Raw genomic sequence first — 21,132 nt, 5'->3', positions numbered from 1 at the left:
TAGCATGTAAAGTGAAACACATACATCTTCTGTTACACTAATGAGACTCTACAATTGGATCCCTGCATAGTTGTTGAGAACTACTTTAAATGCAGAAACTTGCTTGGTCTCTCCAATGGTGTTCTGTACTCAGCTCCTCTAATAAAAAGACAAAATGTGTTTTACGCACACGGTGTAAAACACCAAATCTTAACAGTTATACGTGCAAGTAGGAACCTAAAATGTATAGCAACAGAAGTCAATACAACTAAATGACTGGAGTACCTTGTTAGGTTTAAATACTTGCTAATATAAGAAGCTTTTCACTAAGTCAAAATAACTGAATTTTAACAGCACTTAGGGAAAAAGAGTTCAGTTACTCTTTTGTTGCAATTGTGCTCACTTTCCACTTAATAAAAGTTTATGAACAGATTAGATCAATAGAGCCTTAACTACTAATGCTCTTAACTGTTTTATTTAAAAATATTTGAGAACCATGAAATTGGCAGAAAAACCGAGAACTCCACTTTCGGAGGCTTTGTTTTGTTCCTAAGAAAACACTTTTTATTTTAAGAGAAATATCACAGCTTTTGTAGAGATGACTAGCATCTCTTTACTTTCTGGCTAAAATTAGTTTCTCGAAAGTAAAAGAAGAAATCTATTTTTACTTTCTCCCCCCCACCTTTTGTAACAAACTGATGGGAATTTATAAACTATGGAATGCTCAGAAGTAACGAGCTACTCGCCTTTTTCTTAGTTTTAATTGTTGTAAAGCAACAACTTTTTTTCTTTCAAGTCAAATGCTATATGAGAACCACAGATGAAAGGAAAATAAGTATTGGTCAAGTTTTAAGCCTGTCAGCGTAGAAGACCTTCTGTTACTACTATATGACATGTATTTACAAGCATTTTCTAAAACAGGCATGATATTGAAAATTAGCTAGTTCACCTTTAACATTTCAAGTGTTAGTGCGCACAAAGGAAATGCAGCAAGCCACAAACAACAAAAAATGGAAAACATGCAATTTCATTTAAATTGCTCCTCCTTCCCACCCTCAATTTGTGGATGTTCACAAAAGCCAGAGGCTGACAGCAGCAGTTTGATACAGGCACAGGACTGGCAGAGACCATGTAAGTTCCCTCACACCGCTCTGCCAGGGCACCTACATCCTGCCACTCCAACTCTGCTTCCCAGCCAGTGCTGAAAAGGTCGTGTCACATTCAAGGCAAGTGCACAGATGCAAGTGAGTGCAGAACATGAACCTTCAGGTAAGTCTTGATCCTGGACCACTGAAGTCAACAGAAGTCTGACTATTGACTTTAATGAGAACTGGATCAGAAGCATGAATCATATTTCCAAGCAAAAAGTTAAGCATTAAAAATTAGTTTCATTAGGTTATAAAAATTTATAAGTTCTCCTAGTATAAGAAATGTCTTTCATCTTTATCTAGTAGTCTTATTAGTTATTGAGTAACCTTTTTATATTATGCAGCTATATATATTACATGTAAAACAGCAGACACAACATTCTTTCATGCTTTTGACCTGATATTACCCACAGCTTCACTCGAATTACCTGGCTGTCTATCTTCTGCCTGACCCCTGAAACGACGCCTGCGGCTACGATTGCGTCGCTGGGGTTTTTTGTCACTATCATCTGCAATTGCAAAGTTTACCATGAACTATTTCTGATGATAAAAAGAGTCTTCAGCAGTTTCAGGATGGGGCATTTAAAATTGCTTCTGTTAAAGAGACAGGCTAAAAAGACAGCTAAATAAGACAGGCTGAAAGTAAAATATAATTTTATACTGAAAGCATATAAAATAATCTAAAAACTAGATTTTTACTTTTTTGCTCCTGGCTCATTAAAACATTTAAATATATGCTTAATGACCTCAGATTTCCTTGATTAAATCAGTAACTACATGTCAAATCCTAGCCGCATAACCCTCGAAAGAAGAGCTTCTACGCTATTAAGCAACTGATTGTGCTCTTGTCCCAGTGCATATCAAGAGGATTTACTGAGGGAAAGTACTTAAGCAAAAGCTGGATAGAGACAAACTAACAGCTACTTAAGAAGCTTTCTTGAACTGAGACCGAGGCTAGCAAGGACAAAATAGCTTGCTGATCCAACAGTACTGTGTTTCTGAAAACAGCAGTACTAATTGGAAACAAAAAATATTGGTATATCCTTCAGACAGTTTTTACAAGAGACATATAAGAACAGTAGTGCAGCTCAGTAAACAAGAGAACTCATGGCAGAGCCATGGAAGTAGGAGTCTTCCTTCAATCAACAGATTGCAAACTTTACCTTAACAGAAACATGATTCTGCACTAGTAAAAATAAGTTTTGCTAAACTTACGTCAATGACATACATACCTAACCCATTCTCATTAACAGAAGCTGTATCAGACTCTGTCATTCCATCCATTAGAACAGCATCTTCATCAGTCCTTCGTCTGCGTGACCTCCTACGACGGTTACTACTGTGGTGAGATTCACTAGCATCAGTATCCACAGTCTGGTCTGATTCTGTGTTATCAAGCAAGCTGTAAGGATTGCTGTCCGGATCTTTAAGCACTAAATGCAAAAGGAAAAGTTTCCATCTTAGATACTGTAGTTACATATAATTAATTTCCATGCTGACTTAACTCTACATTTCAAAATATAAAAGCATTTTACAAAAAGGTGTAATATACAAAACCTCAGTATTTATGGTTTCATACTGCCTTCTGTCTGACTATTTCTATAATCCAGTAGCATATATTCTGAGACACTAGTGTGGCAAACATATTACTTCATCACTATGATTTCCAAAGTAAACAGTTAAAGGACTTTTACTTAAAACTGGTTAATTTGTAAATATATACCTTTTTGTTTTGTTAGCGGGATGGTACTTCTGACTGCTATTAAAGTGCCATGAATTGGCACAGTCAAATTCTGATAAAACATCAGCTTCCATACTACCACTTCTTTGTTATTTTGTATCTAAACTCAAGCTTAAATGGAAAGGTGACCATAAATGGAATGCCAAAGATTTATAACCTTTAATAATGTCATTACCTGTGTGTAGTAGAGGAAGGAAATGGAGATGATCATCATGAGTAGAACACAAATGAACAGAAATCTAATTACATAGTGTACGACAACAAACTATCACACAACTCTACGGAAATCCAATATATTAAGATTATAATGTAAAAATGGAGTATTTTAAAGTAGTGAGAGGTTACACAGGAAGTTGCCAGGAACAAAAGCTAGACTCAAAATGCATTTGAAACACTACCAGAGCTAATGGATGACTTGCCACCACGAGGTCCACCACGTCCCCGACCTCCAGATACACTGCGTCCTCGTCCTCCAGGACGCCTTCTATTGTCACGTTGATGTCGGCTCTCTCTGTCATCTTCTCCTGCCAAGGACCAGTCACTAAGTTCATCTTTTCTCTCAGATTCTGTTTCAGAGGGATTAGAGAGCTCAGAGTTTGTACCTTGTACAAGAAAAGAAAAGAAAACTCGAGATGAATATGGAGTCTGGGATCATATTCTGGTTTCACATTCTCACAGAAGTTTCTTCAACCAGCATGACTGGTTACATCAAATATGTACATATATTTATATGTATATATAAAACAGAGCATAAGCAACTTACGTTTCTAAGATTCCTAACCTAAGTTTGTTTGTAGTAACATGAGAAATAAAGGCTCAAAGATAAATAAAACTGTGTAATTTATGTACATAGAAAAAGCAAGGATTAAATAATATTTTCTATCTTTGTGTATATACTGGACACATTTAATACAGTTTCTGGACAACTTCTGTGAAATTCCCAAGGACAATTTTGCCACCTTATAGCTAATGGATGTTGCTAAGCAACCTCTTGTAGTTATTTTAACGCTGCTTGAACATTTTAACTGTATACATTGAATTATGCACATAATACCCTATCCTTCCTGAGCAACAAACCCCACAGAGCTTTTTACCACTTAAAAAATCCCAGCACCTGCCATTTATTTTAAGCATTCAGAAACTCTCCCAACTAAGTATTCTGGAATAAAGATATTTACACCTGTATGGTTCTGACATGCAATTCTCTCCATTTGGAAGAAAAAAAATTTCCAAATGAAAGTACACACACTGTATGTATATAAATAAACTGAAGAACATCCATTACAGTTTAGTCAAACGCAAAGTAATACACATTAGAATTATCATCAGAATTCACCTGACAACCACGCCACGATCCTTTAAGCTACAATCAGCGACAGACTAAGCAACTCAAAAGCAGCACTGGTCAGATTTTGTAACAAAAGTGAGCTATATATGCACAGGAGCAATTTATTCTATTCAGTAAATAGGTTTTGGTTTTCTTTTTTTCCCCTCTATTTACTAGAGCACCTATTCATCTTATTTTGTAAAACATTTCTACATGTGAGTGCAGACTGTCTTTACTTGGGGTGCTGCTGCTGAATGAAAAGTTGATGTTCCCATCTCTAAGGAACTAAGCAGCAGTTACTTGTTAATTTAAAAGGTCATCAAAATACTTCACTAAATCTTAAACCAAGAGAGTTAGTTCCTGACCAAAACACAAACAGAATTCCAAGAAAACTTTGTACTGCTTCCGTTTTAAATGATTTTAATTTAAAAAAAAATATCTTTGTAAGGGGATTATGACCACAACAATCTTTTTTTCTCCTCCTCAACCAAAACAGATAAATGTGAATTCAGATTATTATTATTATTAACTTATGTCTCCTGGAGAGTATCTGTAGCTCTTACACAGACGCTCTCAACTTTGTATGATATAACTATCATTGAAGGACATCTTACTAGAGTTCAGTTGCTTTCATTTCATTTTTTTCAATTTAAAATTTATTTTAACAAGAATGTAAACCTAATTCGAGTTAAGTGAAAATAAAATTGCCATTTTAAGTTTTCAGCGTTACCTTCACTCAACTATGTTGAGCATTAAGAAGTCTAAAAACAGTTATGGATTCAAGAGTATATTGAGAACTCAATAGCTGTTCTACAATTCAAGAAAACTCACCGTAACCAGATGTATAACTGGGGCCTCTGCGACCTCTCCCTCTTCCGCTATATGATCTGGAACCTTGCACTGAGGAGAGGGTACTCTCATCAGTTGTATAGCCCTTTTCTTTTTCAGGAACTCTAGTGGAGGAAGGTCTGAAACCCATACCAATCTGACGCAACTGTTCATCAATCTGAAGCCTCTCCAGTCTTAGTTGTTCTACCTCCTACATAAAAAAAATAAAAACATTGCATTGCTGATAAAGAAATACCATTTCCCCCCACACAATGTAGCATCATCCATCCAGTCATCAAAAAAATAACCCTTTAGGAGAATCAACACCACCTTGAAGTTGACTGGAAACAACAGAATTGAATTATTCTGCAGTACCTACGTTTCTGAAGAAGTCTCTAAAACTTCTTTTAAATCATCATGCTGAAAAACTGTTTTTAAGATTACTATTACCTTTCTTAACCACGTTTTGCCTCACATTTTCAAGTCAACTAAGAAAAGCAACTGACAAAGCGGCACTGCTCAAATAAATTCATTATTTCTGTCAAACCAACATTATGACTCCATACAAAGCCAACTGATTTTAACGGATAATTGTTTTAATAAAATGCTACATGCCTTTTTACTCAAACATATACAATAGATTTTCACATGCCTCATTACCAATTACTAAACTGTCCTACTTGGAAGCTGTCAAAGTGTATCAAAGTTGTATAGATACATATGTATGTACAGTCAGTTAATGTGTTACCATTAAATATTCCATCCTACACTAACAAAGCAGTAACCTCACAACAACCTAACACTAACGTGAACAGAAAAATTGCATACTACTTCTAAAATGTCACATAAAACAGCCCTCTTCATAGTCCAATTATTTCAACACTAACAGTACTAAGTAACCATAATCATGTAATTAAAGGCCTATGCAACACCTATGTGCAAGGGAGGGTTCAAAGCACTGAACTTTAGCATCTGATTTACAGATGAACAGTTTAACAATTGCAAATTCCACTGAAGTTAAGAATCTCACTACTTCAGCAAAAGTTTCCTCTACAGCTTCTTTTTTCCAAAATTCAGAATTAAACACTTACCTTTAGATAGGCAATGTGGTATTCTAAAAGAACTTGGACATTTCCAATGCTTTCTTTAGTACCAACAAATACAAATGGTACCATTCCCTATAGAAACAAAATGCCAAATCTTATTTTCAGAAAGAGCATTATCATCAAAACAACGTAAATGTTCTGTTCAAATTATATAAATGAGCGTAACAATCAAAGACGCTGCCTGAAGCTTGGTCTGCAAAGATGCACTAGAAACAGCTCATAAATCAGGGAGAGGGCAGGGCATATGTTATATGTTAAGGTCCTAAGACTCTCTAGAAGCCTCAGCAGCCTATTCTGGCAGTCAAGATAACTTGATGCATATTGTCTACATCTCACACACAATACAGTCACTGCATGGGTTTCTATCACAGCAGGTGCATAGAGGCATCAAAAGATTCCCCAGAAAATAAGTGTCCAGAGGTCAATTAAACCTTACAAGAAAATGATTTTCATCTTATGTTTTCATACTCTGAAAATATGTAAATATTAAAAGTATCAATCCCATATTAGTTATGCAGTTACAGTACATGAAGGAAAAAAATTTTTGCTACTAAATGCAAGATTTCTTTTTAAAAATCTTTCTTGAATTATGTTTCATATAAAATTTACTGGAAGATGTCAGTCTGAAAAGGCTTTAAGAATTGATGTCTCTCTATATCCATAGAGAGGTTATAAAGCTCACTTTGTTAAACAACCCACAAACATGGCTCCATCCCACTATGACACCCCACAGACACCTAAAACACCTCAGCTAGTTTTCTGTCCTTCCTAAAGATTTTTAGGCAGGGGTCCCAATGAATAGCAATTTAGTGCTTTTTGTAACATGGACATCATCATCATTATATGTTAGCCATGAAAAAAAAAAATGCCATGCAGACCAAGATGCCTATAGATGAACTGAATAATGATGCAAAGATGAAACACTGATCCCATTCCAATGTCCTAAGTTAGCATTTTATCTTATTCCAGTCACGCCACAGAAATTTTCATTTTCTACACATATTTTACTATGTTTTCTTTTTGTTAAAAAATGCAACATTACTGATTTCAGAAAAAAAGTCCAAAATATTGCTATAGGAGGAAAGAAGAAAGTACTTACATCTTCTCGGGGCAGTTTATTTTCATTATCTCCTTCAATTCTCACCCTCACGACTCCAGACTTGTCTACAATCTCCTGAATCACTTTTCCATTTTTTCCAATAACTTTTCCTTCAGAGGGCAAGAATGGTTAATTTTGAACCAATGGGCAAAATAACATACTAGGTCTCTTGATATTTTCAGTTATGTATAATATAATTGCAACAGCAACCTGACCCCCCACTGTGCTGTAAGAAAATTAGGCCAAAACTTCCAGTATGATACTCAAACTATATACATGCATGCATATACATGGCAAGTACCGATCAATACTACACTCAAATTTCAAATAGAACTAGACTAAGATTAAAATGACATGGAAGTTCTGCAGATGCCTATTTGAAATTTGAATTTTTTATTTCATTCCAGAATTAAAGTTATTAGCGCAAGTGTTAAGTCAGGGGTTAAAATTCAAGCCTTCCTGAAATCTTAAACTGCCAACACAATGTACCCTTGAAGGCCTCTTAAAAAAAGTGAAGTCAGAAACTACTTAATTTGTTTCTGAAATTTAATTTGGCCTGTACAAACATAAACATTACACATCTTCCCCATATTATCCTTCAAGTATCTATTTTCAAATCATATGTGGGGTCTAAAACAAAAGGTTCTTCAGAACCCATATATTTAAATCTCAGAGTGACTCATTTGTATCCTTCTTAAAAAGCTTTAGTATTTCCTAAATCTAAAGTTATATGGAAACATATCTTCATCCCAGCTACATATATCTGCACTTAAAAACATTTATATTTAAATTATGAGTAAAGGAAGGTAGAACATTCAAAAAATTAGGACATAACAGCCAGAAGTTTGACAATATTCCATAAAGAACATTCTTTATAGTAGATGTTAATATGATAAAAAGTGCAAAAAACATTAAGAATTCTATTTTCTACCCTCAACCGCTCAAATAGCTTAGCAACTTGTTTTCCTAAGATCTTTGTTTATTAAGAAAAAAGAACATGCTTACAGCTGTAAGTCTACAATCTTATTTTATACAGTGGTCTTGTCAGAGCTAATAAAATAAACCACACTGCTTATATGCTTAGCCATTTTTCCACGGGTGATGTTTCACCAATATTTGGGAAAAGGACCCCAGCCCTGAGAAGCTTCAGTAGCTCAAACTGGTGATTCAGCAGATGGTACTCTTCGCTCTTGGTACGGAGAGAAATGCAGTGGGCATAATGTGATAGCCTCCACTTGAGCCATGAACGCTCCCCACGCTTAAGTTTAACTTGGCTGTCATCAGAAAATGCAGCTAAATATTCTTCTGTTTACATGGACGACCGTAGGAGATTTAGCCAAGATGGTTGCTTTCACTGTAAATTTAATATCTATAATTGTTTCATAGAAGCATACAGCTACTCTAGGCCATTTTTCAGTTAGGTATGTTTCTATGACTAGTGTTGTGATTTCTATATAGGCATATTCACATTAATCAGAATGCTATACAAAACCCACAGAAAAATCTAGTTGTAAAACACATTAGATTTAACTGCAGAGTTCCTTGGTTCAACTATGTTTGCTGAATGAGATTACAGAAAAAATTTGCTTGTGTATACACTTACAATTACTCCACTGAGAATTTTAAGTAGCCCTATAGGTTGAAACAATGTTTAAAATATGGTCAAGGAGAGAATCATGAAGTTGCATCAGATATGCAATTTTTACAGGTCCTATTAAAAAAAGAAAAATACTATACCTTAATTCAGTCGCCTTGAAAGTCTAAGTTTTAGGGATTTGCAAATGAATTATTTAAATTATGTAGTCTGTAATAAGCAACCTCTAAGCCCAAAACTATAGAAAGTAAAAGCCAAGTTTTTAATTTCTGCTTTGGATAATCCAAACTGAATAAGGTGCAACACCTGCACTCCTAACACTCCCTTCATCCCTGCATTGCCTGTGGGCAGGTAACGTAGAGAAGGAAGCTGCCAGACTCGGAGCACAACAAGCAGGCTAAGTAAGAGAAGGAGAACGAGGTAATGAAATGGAAAAAGGGCCTTATGAAGACTGAACTGAGGAAAGATGCATTTTTCTCCAGAAGGGGAAACAGAGGTAAACCCTATCTTTAAGCAGCTTATGAGACAGAACCTATCCTAACAGGTATTTGTACGTTTTGGGAAACTGGACCTTCATAAAGCTGTAACATGGAAGAATGCCCATTTCTAGATTGAGGATGAGACTCTCACAGTACTGCTCATTTATACAACAGCTCAACACCATCTGAACAACACATCTAACCAGTCTGAGCCCAGGAGGGGGCAAAGATACCAGAACTGTTTTGCGTCATTCTTGCTATTCAAATGTAGTACTTTCATAAGAAATTTTACCAGTTGGTTTTAGCACTTCTAACTAGTTAATTTAGCATAAGAATTTTTTTTTGCTCTACTAGAATCTGAAATTCTAATCTTAACATTAAAATCAGATTGTACAAGTCTGAAAGTGTTATAATTAAACCATTTTATGGGATAAAAATTGACAGTAAGTTATCAACAATAATGTATGTAATGTCTCTTAATAACCCCTGATGCATACAATTTTAAAAGATTAATCACTTTCTGCTTGAAGGCAGAAATTAAATATTGCACAGTTGTGCTGATGAGGCTCTCTTTCCCCAAATTTTCAAGTTTTAGCAGTATTACATACCAACAAGATTTCTGGGAACCTGAATAAAATCCTCCACAAATTCCAAGTAACTTCTAGCCTTTTTTACTGCATCAGCAGTCTGGAAATGAATAAAAAAAATTGAGTTTATTTGTGAATTCAGTATGTTAGAAATAAAACTCTGTTCCAACAACTGCAAGTCTTCCAAACAACAACTTATTAAAGAAAAAAAAGAGAGAGGAATAGAGGCAAGATTCATCTAGTTTAGAACTAAACAAACAGAGAGAAATAACCAAGGAAATGCACAGAAACAAAATTCAGTGGCAAAGCAAACCATGAGTAATGAATAAAATAACTTCTTCATGCTATTTTAAGACACTGAAAATATCCTCTGCAACTTATCACAAGAAAACCCAGACTTAAAAATACCCTGCAGATCTATCTTGAAGCAGTTTCTGGTAGACATTAATTGGAGGAAAAAAATTGCCTAAATATATTTTCTTCTCCAAAATCTCTAGTAACACTGGCTTTGGAAGCATCCAGTTCTTCCCAGTACACGCCAATTAAGCTAATTAGCATGCTGATGCATGCTATCACTTAGATTATTTTGTCAGCAACATGAATTTGATTTTACAATTTTTAGTGTTGTTTCAGTACACCACCACATTTCTCAGGGGATCACAATGAGGAAGGAGAGAACGAATTTTAGATCTGTGTGCCTCTTGACAGCCTCTGAAGATTACGTCACATGATAAAGGTAAGGCATTTCCAAGGCTGAAGGGCAATCTCTCCACAGAATTTACAGGCTCACTGTAAGCAATGACTGGCTTTACAATCCTTCCTGGGAGAAAAATTACTGCTTTTTCAGAACAGCCTAAATAAGACAGCTGTTACAAGTTGTTCTCTCCTCTTTTGAAGCTTCTGTTCTCCTACTCAGTTTTCAAGAAAATAGAAACAAAAACACAAAAATCAATTACAAGACATTTGTTACAGTAGATAGATCAATTTTGCATTGAAGTCTTAATATCAAACACTGTTGCAAATACACATTATTCCTCAGCGAGTAAATAAATGCACACTGCCAAGCTGACAAAATTACTCACTCATCTCTGTTTCTGAGCGTACATGTTTACAAGACTTGTTCACCACAGAACCCACTTTACGTCGTCAGAAAAGGCATTTGTTGCGCAAAGGCTACTGGGAGGCTAAATTCAGCGTACTGTACTCTACAGAAGGAGCATTTGGAGGCAGTCATACAATCTGAGGTCTCAAAGAGCAGTAACTCTGCACGAGGGTATACGAGTGTACATACACAGTTCAAGCTTGCTAAGCACTCGCTACACATGGGAGGTTTTCTGTTTCTCCCCAATAGCACCTTGTGCTTAACAGTAAAGGAAGTCTGAATAGTAAGCACCTTCGGGCAAACTTAAGACATAGGCTGGGACTCTCTCCTGTAACTGCAAGCAAATTATGCTAGTGTAACCTGAGCTATATGGTCATAGCTACAGAAGGACCAATTCAATACAGGATTAACCTTGGGCTGCCATATGTCACTTCTACTCTCTATTGCCAGCAAAAGATATATATCCAGGGAAAAAGAAAATGCTGCACAAGACTGTGGTGACCCGGCAATCCTCAAACCTGGTAATGGAAGCTACCATTTGAATCTTTCACGAAAAAAAACCAATACTGTGACAGACGCAAAGGTCTCACAGTGCAACAGAGTTCCATACAGTTACTAAACTTTTGAACACAGGATTACACTAAGATTTCAGAAGCGTGCATGCAGGTAAGATCCTTCTCCTTCAATCTCACTGGTCCCCACCAGTGAAGACTGACTGCTGGAATCTCAAACCCACCCTGTTGAGAAGATGGCAATCTGACCCCTACAGGATTTTAACCCACGATGGGTTATATCCAAGGTAACATTGAAACCCCCTTCATCTCTCCTACTCCTGCATGTTCTCCCTGCTTTCCAGCCCATATGCACAGTAACTCATTTCTTCAGGATTTTGTTGGAAAGAAGAAGGACCACTGCCAGCTAAGGGATGACAAGGGATGAGAGGCCTGCCTCTTGTTTTCTTCCTTTCTACTGGAGCCGACAGACTGCACATGTAGCACCACTCCTGTTCTGAGGGGAAGCAGAGGCAGAACGCAGCGTGACCCCAGCTGGGTCACACAGCGTAGCATAAAGCAGGGCACATGACTAGTACTGCAGAGGCTGTGGTAGCATCAGCAGTAAAACTGAGTATTGCTTGGTATTACTAGCAATGAGTTATATACCATCTCTTCAGTAATCCGACTTGTAGTAACAGCTAAGATAAATATCTCTGTATTATTTCTGTTTCCTAGAGGGGAAAAAAAAGTAAGAGCCCATAACAAGAACAAGACCAGGGACTTCACAGCAACTTCACTGTTGGGAAGGGTGAAGGGAAAGAGCAAACAAAACCACCCACAAAGCACTCCTCAGCCACAGTTCATGATCACTGCCCTATATTCTAATATTAACATTTATACTCTTTATAAAGCTAAATATTTATATATATACACACTTAAATACATCTATTAAGGAGGAGCGTACAGTAGAGAGAGGGCAAATATGTCATTATAAAGAACAATGTGCCCCACACAGTTATTTTAACTAAAAAAATAGGGTATTGTACTAAGGAATCTGTCCTCATCATGTATCATCTCCATTTCATAACTGACGTGACAACCATGACATCTTTTCTTCCAGAATATTGGTTTCTGGCCAATTTCCAGCATATTTTCCAGGACAGGGCAATGTTATTGGTTGGTGGGCAGAACTCCTACAAATGCTCTTTTATAGCTTTATTATCAAATGACAAAAAATTCTGTTAATTGGGGTTTTACAGATAATGAAACAAGAAACAGTCTCAAACTAGAAACAGCAGAACTGTAGAATTATTAAGGCATGAGTATGAACATCTAGTAGGTAATAACAGATGTTTTTGAGCAGTTTCCTTTTTACACTAATGCCTCAGCCCCTTTCATCTGTCATCTTTTAGGGGAAACACAACAACAACAACAACAACTACAACAACAACAACCCAACATCTCTAGCTCCTGGCACTTTCAGTTAAACTAGGAAAGTCCTAAAAGAACAAAAAAATTTACAAGTCTCTACTTCTGGCGGAGGTCAAAATGCTAGTAAGGGAAACATGAGCGATTTGGATTTCAAAATGATGAAACAAGCAATAAAGCATGGGAAAAAAAAAGAACAGAAAGTGGTTGCAGGCAGCAGAGGCTATGCTGCACACAAAAGTAACACCTAAAATGATGCAAACAGACATCAACGCAATAGGAATTTTCACCTTCAATGAACTCTACTAATAGGACATAATTACAGAGTTCACAATGTCCTGCCTCATAGGTATGTTTATTACTTGGTCTTTCACAGGGAAAGAAAGATGAAAAAGTGACTGCTTCCACATAAGCAGCCAGTTAATGGGAAGTATAAAACAAACAATTGCCAGGAACTGGTGTTCTCCAACGCACCCATACGCATATCTAAACTTTGCCATAAGCACTCAAAACTTTTGTGCAAGTACAACCTGTATGACTCATTCTCATCCCAACAAAACACAAGGTGGTCTGGGCAAAGTATCCTCAAGTTCCTCTCAAACAGTAATTCAGAAAAGGAAAAGAAAAGTGATTTTAAATAGGGAGTGAGCGTGCACATGGGTAAACCATTCGTAAGAAATCCAGTTAATAGTTACTATCTTTCTACCTTTGAATGACAGTCTATACACCCATTCATGCTTTGGTAACTCCAAGTAGTACCCCGTACAATCCAGATATCTCCAGGTTACTTGGGCTGTCTTTAACACAAAGATTAAATGCAGGATTTTTTCTAAACCCAACATTATTCCTACTGCCTTTGCAGCAGAACAGCTGTACCTGAGAATCTGAAATAAGAACTGCCTGGCTGCAGATTTTAGGGAAAGTGTTCCTTAACACAGACACCACTGTAGATCTAGTGGAACTGGTGGACTGCACTCCTATTACAAGTGGCAGATCCGTCTCAGGAGTCTTGTAACAGTTGCTTGAGAAAAGGTTTTGAAAGTCTCAGCATAGTCATGGTAGCACCTTAGACCTCCTTGAATGGAAACAGCTACCTCCGGGAATCATTTGAAAAGTCTAGTCCCATGAAGATAATGGCAGAGCCCTTCTAAGTCATGTCAGGCAACAGTGCTTTTTTCATTATGATGCAAGGTTTAAAACAATCTCCCAGTTTAAACAGAACTTAGTTCATGAAAATACCTGGAATGGTCCTAAAGAACTTCCTGTTCTCCAAAGGAAAAAAAAAAAACAGGGGGGAACAATCTCCTGAAAAAGACAGCATCTTGCTATCTTTCTATTCAAAAGAATGGTTATCGTAACAGATAAGTGTCTTACAGAATTGGGTAATAGGAAAGAAGCTCAAGCATTACTAGCTGCATAAGAATGCAATGCATTTTGCCAGGTAAACAGGTCTAACAGGAACTTTACTGTAGTTTCCGATGAGGCTCTCCCTCACTGGGGAAGAACAGGATTTCAAGAGTATAGAGAGCCACTCAGTGTCCAAGCTCTGAAATTCAGGATCCCATGGTCTCCATAACAAGCATCACGAGCAAGCAGTTCCATAACAAGTATCAAAAGAGGAAGGTCTGGAATCAAAGTCGTCTTGGCCAGGCAAGGAAACAAACAAACAACAATGAAAAAGCCACACACCCACAAACAGTGTCTCATACAACTTAACTTCCTCCTAATCTTATAGCTTTCCAGCATTCTTCAAAATTTGCCTCCTTGCCTTTGTCCAAAAATCCCTGATCAACATGGATACATTGCTTGTATCCAAAATATAATCATGGGAGATCTTCAGACCCTGACTACAGTGTCAAGGACACTGGATCACTGCCCCCACACATCTCTGGACCTGAAATTGTCTGCCAGTGCTGTTAGCCATTAGGGCCTGGTTGCTTGCCAACTTCAGCTGAAAAGTGGCAAAAAAAGAATAGGCAAATATACCTGGATGCTTTACGTCCTTGTCACATGGAACATTTTTAGACTGCCTGGCTTTTTCAGAAGCAGCGATCACTTCCAGAAAGGACAAAGCTGGAGATGTGTAAAGGAATTTTTATTTAGGGGGCATCTGGTACTTATAATTGCTCCTGCAGATGTAAGTGGCTAGTGATACAAGAGGCTGTCACAACCCTTCCATACCATTCATAGTTAAAGAGCTCAAGATTGGAATAGGCTGGATATCCTACTGCGCTTAAACATTTCAGATTCTTCATCAGAAACTGTAGGACAAAACTTAACTGGTAGTACTAAGTCAAGAACGATCTGTAGTCCATCGCCCTGATGGCCTAGAAGTGTTGAAGGTTCCCCAGACAGGGACATAGAACCTCACAGATATACTGAGGAGCACAGAAGTACGTACATCAGTGAACCAGGAGTAACTCATTATGAGAGTATTAAAGGGTCATGATAACAGTTAAACTGATCCCCCTTGCTAATCCTCCCTACCTTCAGGGAAAGAAACACTATTCTGCCACCAAGAATAGGTACAGACTCATCTACTGGGACTCCTTTGTTTGTGATGAGAACAGTGGAGCAAGCTTCTTTCCAGCAAGAGGATAAGGATTTCAGCTCCCAGAACACCTGAAACAAAATTGGTTCCTACCTCCTAATTGAAGAGCTCTGGGAAAAAAAACATTTATTGAATGTAAGTTTGCCCTCCTCTCAACCATATCAACTTCATCCGACTCTTGCATCACAGCCAAGATGTAGCTCTCCACTTTGGTGCTAAAAAGTCATAACCCTGACAAGGATGGAGAATAATTCAAAACCACAGAATCTTGAAATAGTAGATGACCAAGGATTTCTAGAAGTGCTAACACTAGAGATTTGGGTGTTAGTGGCTCCTGTAGAGTTGGTACCATGGGATAAAATTCCTCGAGGAATGCTCTGACAGGGCCCCAGTGAAAGTAGCATCTTGCATCACTACTCTTTTAGCTCCTGGATAGACCATACTTTTGGTTCAAAGAGAAGGCCCCATTTTAAGGTTCTCGTGAATCTTAAAGCATATCAAATAAAGGTAAGTGCTGTCGTAAGAGTCACACAAATGCAATCCAATTTGGAGCAAGCCAGCATTATTTTGCCCAAGCCAGCATTAATTTTCCAAAATAAAAGGATTAGGAGATATGTGTCTTAACTTACTTGGCTAGTTCAGAGGAGGACCAACTATCACACAGCAAAAAGACAAATGAACTAGAAATAAAAAAAGGGATCAAAGGACAGCAGAGGAACTCTGAAGGAAAACTGTAATCAAGTAAGACCACAGCAAATGAACGTTCCCTCAGGAGGGACAAGATGTGCAGTTAACCTTGAATTCATGCATCAGCACAGGGACTGCTTAGGACAGAATACATCTTATGGACAACACCACTGCAATAAAGTCTCTTACATCAAGTACATGTAGAACAAGCTCCCACAGCATGAATACGCATATGAACACTCAAAAGAACTCTGCTATTTCCAGTTCTTAGCTCTAGGCAGTTCTCCCCTCTACAGGAAAAACAGTGAAATGCTTATTAGGGTCATACAAAGTTTCCCCCTTACCTCTCCATAGATTCTGAAAGTACCAGTATCTTCCTCAAGTTCAATTGCGGTAACTCCTGGAACTTTTCGAGCTTGTTGTATGTTACTGCCATGTGTTCCTATAGCAAGTCCCATTAAATCTTCTCTGACTACAAATTCCTCATGAAATGCTGCAGCAAGCTGTTTTGTGCACTGAAGGGAAAACAAAATAAGGCTCATCCACATGCACTCCATGTAAAGTTCAGTTATGTGCTCACTCTCAAGCAACAAATTCCAAGTTATGGCTTACTTCTAAGTGTTTTGTAGCTTCTTCATTTCTTGACATGAGCATAAGTTTGGTACGAATGCTGCGCAAATGCATGTCACTCAATATATTCACTCTCTTCACTGTTGCTTCACTGGCAGACTACGCAAGACAAAAAGGACATGAAGTTTCATTTTCAAGACAATCCACACTGAAAGGATAAAATCAAGAACCTATTCCTGTTTACAATTTAGTTTAGATGATCTAAATTTCAGGAACTCACATGAACATTAATCTTCCTCAAAACACAGTATGAAAAATTCAGCACTACGTTGCAAACTAGCAATTTTCTTTTCTCATTCACAACATATTTTACACACATTTTATTTCTGCTACTGGATCTACACATTAACTCTTTCCCCATGATGTTCCCAGGACTAACTAACTATCGTTTTACCATATGCATACATGCCTTTCATTGTATCAGTGGGAGAGAAAGAAATAAGCAGGGAAAATCCAAGTCTGGAGAGTCATATTCAAGTGGATAATTTAATATTAAATAACCAGAACTGTGAAGAGAAACTAATGCTGGGAAAAGTCTATGCAATAAGACAAAACAGCCACAGAAGAATCTAAGTGAACAATTCCCTAATTGGCTATGCATTCCTTTGCTTGGTAAAGCCATCTTACCTTTGAAAAGGACAACCAAGCTATTTTTGCAAAAAGCTACCTCGGTCCCTCTAAGACCCAGCTAGTTCACTCCTCCTTTTGATTCAGGCTCTCAGCTCCCTGGTCACCCACACAATCTGCCTGCCAGTTCACACCTAGGTTTCAACATAAGTGAATTGACATAGATCTCCTTGCTGGGGAAACCCAGCTGCAGGCTGAAGGGCAGAGTGTAATACAGCACAGGTGCAATCTACTGCTCCAGAAAACTCCAGCTTTGAGCAATCTGCACAAATCAGTTCTGGAACTACACTCGGTTATGAAAGGCAAATATTATTATAAAAACAGAGACTAGAGGTTGCTCCTAAATTTAGGCTGTATGTATATTTACAGTCCCTTCAAAAGGCCTACCCCCAAAGATGTATTTTAGACATCAACTTATATTCAAGCTCTCACAATTTACATAGCTTGGCAAGTTAAATGATTTTCCATGCAAATATAAAGATGGCTGTATACATCCCATAAACAGTATACTGAAAATCCATGCAAAATTTACACAGTAATAGATTACTCACCAGTATTATTAGTTGACCAGTTTCAGCATGATAAAAAATTCGACATGCTCCTACAGCTTTCTTGAAATCTTTATGTGCATTTTCATTAGCACACCTAAGGAGATAAATGGTTAAGCGTTATTTCAGCAAGCTGCATACAGACCATACAGCATCATGATCAGAACCAAGAACATTTCAGTATTTTATGGCAAAGAAAGTTCAGAAATTGCAAAATTCCCCATCCCCTTACATGGTCATAACTTTTTTCTTTGTAGTCTGTATGTTAGCAGTTAATAAGCACCTCTCAGCACCAGAGACCCACTATGAGTGCGCCAGCTGTACATGTTTACAGCAAGACATGAAGCTCCCAGCTCAGCATCCACTTTTTATGTCTCACCCCAACAGTTCAGCAAAGATCCCAGTCAGTAGTTTCTAAACCAGCCACAGGTGCCATAGGCATCCCTAAGATTCTTAATGGTGCTGTAAATTGGCTTCTAAAATATAAGTTAGCTTTTTTTAAATACACTTCCTTAAATTCCTCATCTTACATAAATAGACTGAATGTGTATTTGCAAAATATAGGGATATCAGGCTGTCAGGAAAAACAGACGAGAAACTACTGCTTCAGCATTTTGAAGTACTGCTGTTCATGTTATTTACAATTATATTTGAAAGAATATTCTTGAGAAAACATGGGGTAGGATACACGCCATAAATGTAGGTAATGAAATGAGGAATAACTACATTGAAGTGTTCAGAGCTACTCACGCATCTCTCAGATCTTCAGGAACATCCACCGTGCACTTAAAGAAGGTGTTCTTTTTGACAGTTTTATTTTGATTCACAGGTCGGAGTCGTTCATAAGTGACAATTTCATTGTAAGTGGCATCACAAGCAGCATATTCAATGACATAGAACTATGGAAGAAATTATTTTTTAAATTAAATTGACAACTTCAATTAAGAACGACAAAAACACAGTAACATTACCACCACCAAAAAAGTACAAAACATGAACATACAGACTAAGGCATAAATCGAAGTTGACATAATGCTACAACTCCACATGAATGAGCCTGGGCATAGTTCAGTACCTATCTGATACCTCAGTGAAGTCAGGGCACTGTATCAGCACAATTTCAATCCCCCCAAAAGCATGTTCAAGTGATTTTTGCCTTGCCCACTCCTCTCCAATACCTACTTTAGCAACTCAACTGAGGTTACAGAATTCAAAATGTTGACTGAAGCTCATAATTTTTCTAAAGAAATACTTGATAAAGAAGCAAATATAACTCATTCTTCATAGAAATATCTGCTTTGTAACAGTAACAAAAAATGGGAAATCCACTGACTTAATGGGCAAACTGTTGGGTGCAAGGTGAAAAGGAAAATAAAAATTCAGTCTTTCTGATACACGCTATCTCAATTTAAGGAGGAAAGAAGACTGGGAAGGTACAAGAGCTACCAAGAATGTCCTCCTACTCTTCCTTCCAACATACATAAATAACTAGAAGCTTGCATGCACAGTATCCTTGAGGTTTGGCTAGGGATACAACTTCCTTATACAGCTGCCTTCTAGCCTCCCTCCTACCTGTGTGCAATTCAGGAATGCAGTGGTACTTTTTCTTCTTCCTCCCCCAAAAGAGATATCCATTTTTGTCAACACAGACAAAATTTACTCAAGTATCAGAAACAGGTATATCACTAAAGTTGTGACATACTTTTCCACATACTATTTCCCAATTATAAGTTTTAAATTTGGTTTATATATCTCCCTAATCATATAAGGCTGCTCTGAAGCATACTGAAAGACAAGTTAAGTAGTCACCCTCAGTTGTGTAATGCAACAAAGGTCATTCCAAAATGATTTCAATTTTGAATTCAGATTTGTTATGTTTTTGTACTGACTGTACTTTACTCAAAATTCTTCCACCACAAGAACCTTACATGTTTGCCATATTACACATAACAGCATAAAAGCAGCAAGTTTTAAAAATAATTCACCTCTCCTTTCATCATCCGAACTTTTGCCAGCCACCAGCCACAAGGTTCTTGGTCATTTGCTCTAGAATAAACCTGAATGGAAAAGCAGTAAAATACATTTAAAATACATACATGCATAATTCAATTGCTTGGATGAATAGTAAGGGAAGAATACCCCAACTTCTTTTCAAATTTTCAAAAAGCAAAATAGTACACTATAAGGCAAAACTATCCTTGTATAAAATGATAGCTATCCAGTCTGATGTGCTTCTTGCATAGATTTTCATTATTTTGCACAACAAGGATTATGAGATTTCCATTGCCTGCTTTATTGACAATACATTAGAAGTATTTAGAGAGACATATAACTTAGCCCAAATATTTATTCAGTGCCAATTCCTCAGTAAATTCAAACATTGTCTTAATACCCTAAGTTCCTACATAGTAGGAAGCTTACAACTAAAGTTTCCATTTCGTCTTTGGCTTACTTAATGGACCTAGGACTACTGAAATGAACCAAGTTGTCATATGACTGACTGCATCTTCCCTATTTAACAAAAACCACAAAGTTAATGCAAGGTCAGATATAGAACAAATTATTTGTGAAAGTTTCAGTTTTTCCTTAGCTTCTGTAAGCTTCAATCACTCCTTACACATTCCTGCAGAAAGACATGCCAAAGTCATTTGCATGACTTAGATTGCTGGCTTAAAATTACAATGGTATCTTAAATTTATCATGCATTTTAAGGATAAGTCAAATGCAGGAAGTTAATGTTTGGGAATTACTAAAGATACTATAATAAACTGGGGACAGAACAGGTACCTTTTAATTTCCCAGCTTAATGTATAATTTCTAATTAACACTGCTTCTCTGTAAAATGCTAATTCACACAATATCCTAATGATATTTTCCTATCAGATACTTAATCAGGGTTAAAAATCAAGTCATTAGAAGAGCTTTTTTAAATACATCAAAACATTTCTGACAGTTACATTCCAGGTCAAAACTGGAAATTTCCACATTTTAATTCTGAAAAGTTCTCAGCATTTTTAAATATTAGGTTGTAAAAAGATTCCGTTAGTAATTTTCTGTGAAAAAACTGAAACTTCACAAAAAGTTCTGTTAAAAGCAAAAGCTGCTGTCTTTCAAAATACTAGCAGAAAATAAATACTTTTTTTTATTTAGTTACTGACATCAGCTTTCAATGTCAAT

The 21,132-nt window shown here is 37.0% G+C and overlaps 1 protein-coding gene across 3 annotated transcripts in view; it reads right to left on the bottom strand.

Annotated features, from left to right (window-relative positions):
• FXR1 (FMR1 autosomal homolog 1) overlaps positions 1–21,132 on the bottom strand; it is a 39,815-nt gene that overhangs the window by 2,959 nt on the left and 15,724 nt on the right. The window contains exons 4-15 of one of the 3 annotated variants that reach the window (XM_067301650.1): positions 19,941–20,012; positions 18,706–18,854; positions 17,959–18,052; positions 16,763–16,879; positions 16,495–16,665; positions 9,910–9,988; positions 7,229–7,338; positions 6,115–6,201; positions 5,027–5,234; positions 3,267–3,434; positions 2,360–2,560; positions 1,556–1,636 (exon numbers count right to left, since the gene is read on the bottom strand). In XM_067301650.1, the coding sequence (XP_067157751.1) occupies positions 1,556–1,636; positions 2,360–2,560; positions 3,267–3,434; positions 5,027–5,234; positions 6,115–6,201; positions 7,229–7,338; positions 9,910–9,988; positions 16,495–16,665; positions 16,763–16,879; positions 17,959–18,052; positions 18,706–18,854; positions 19,941–20,012 (1,537 nt within the window). Of the gene's footprint in view, positions 1–1,555; positions 1,637–2,359; positions 2,561–3,266; positions 3,471–5,026; positions 5,235–6,114; positions 6,202–7,228; positions 7,339–9,909; positions 9,989–16,494; positions 16,666–16,762; positions 16,880–17,958; positions 18,053–18,705; positions 18,855–19,940; positions 20,013–21,132 lie in introns of all 3 variants that reach the window. The other 2 variants (XM_067301649.1, XM_067301651.1) reach the window with 2 other exon arrangements.

This window comes from Apteryx mantelli, chromosome 9 (assembly GCF_036417845.1).
Source record: "Apteryx mantelli isolate bAptMan1 chromosome 9, bAptMan1.hap1, whole genome shotgun sequence".
Lineage (NCBI taxonomy): Eukaryota > Metazoa > Chordata > Aves > Apterygiformes > Apterygidae > Apteryx > Apteryx mantelli.
The sequence above is the reverse complement of the archived record's forward strand: the minus strand, read 5'-3'. Positions and strand labels throughout refer to the sequence as shown.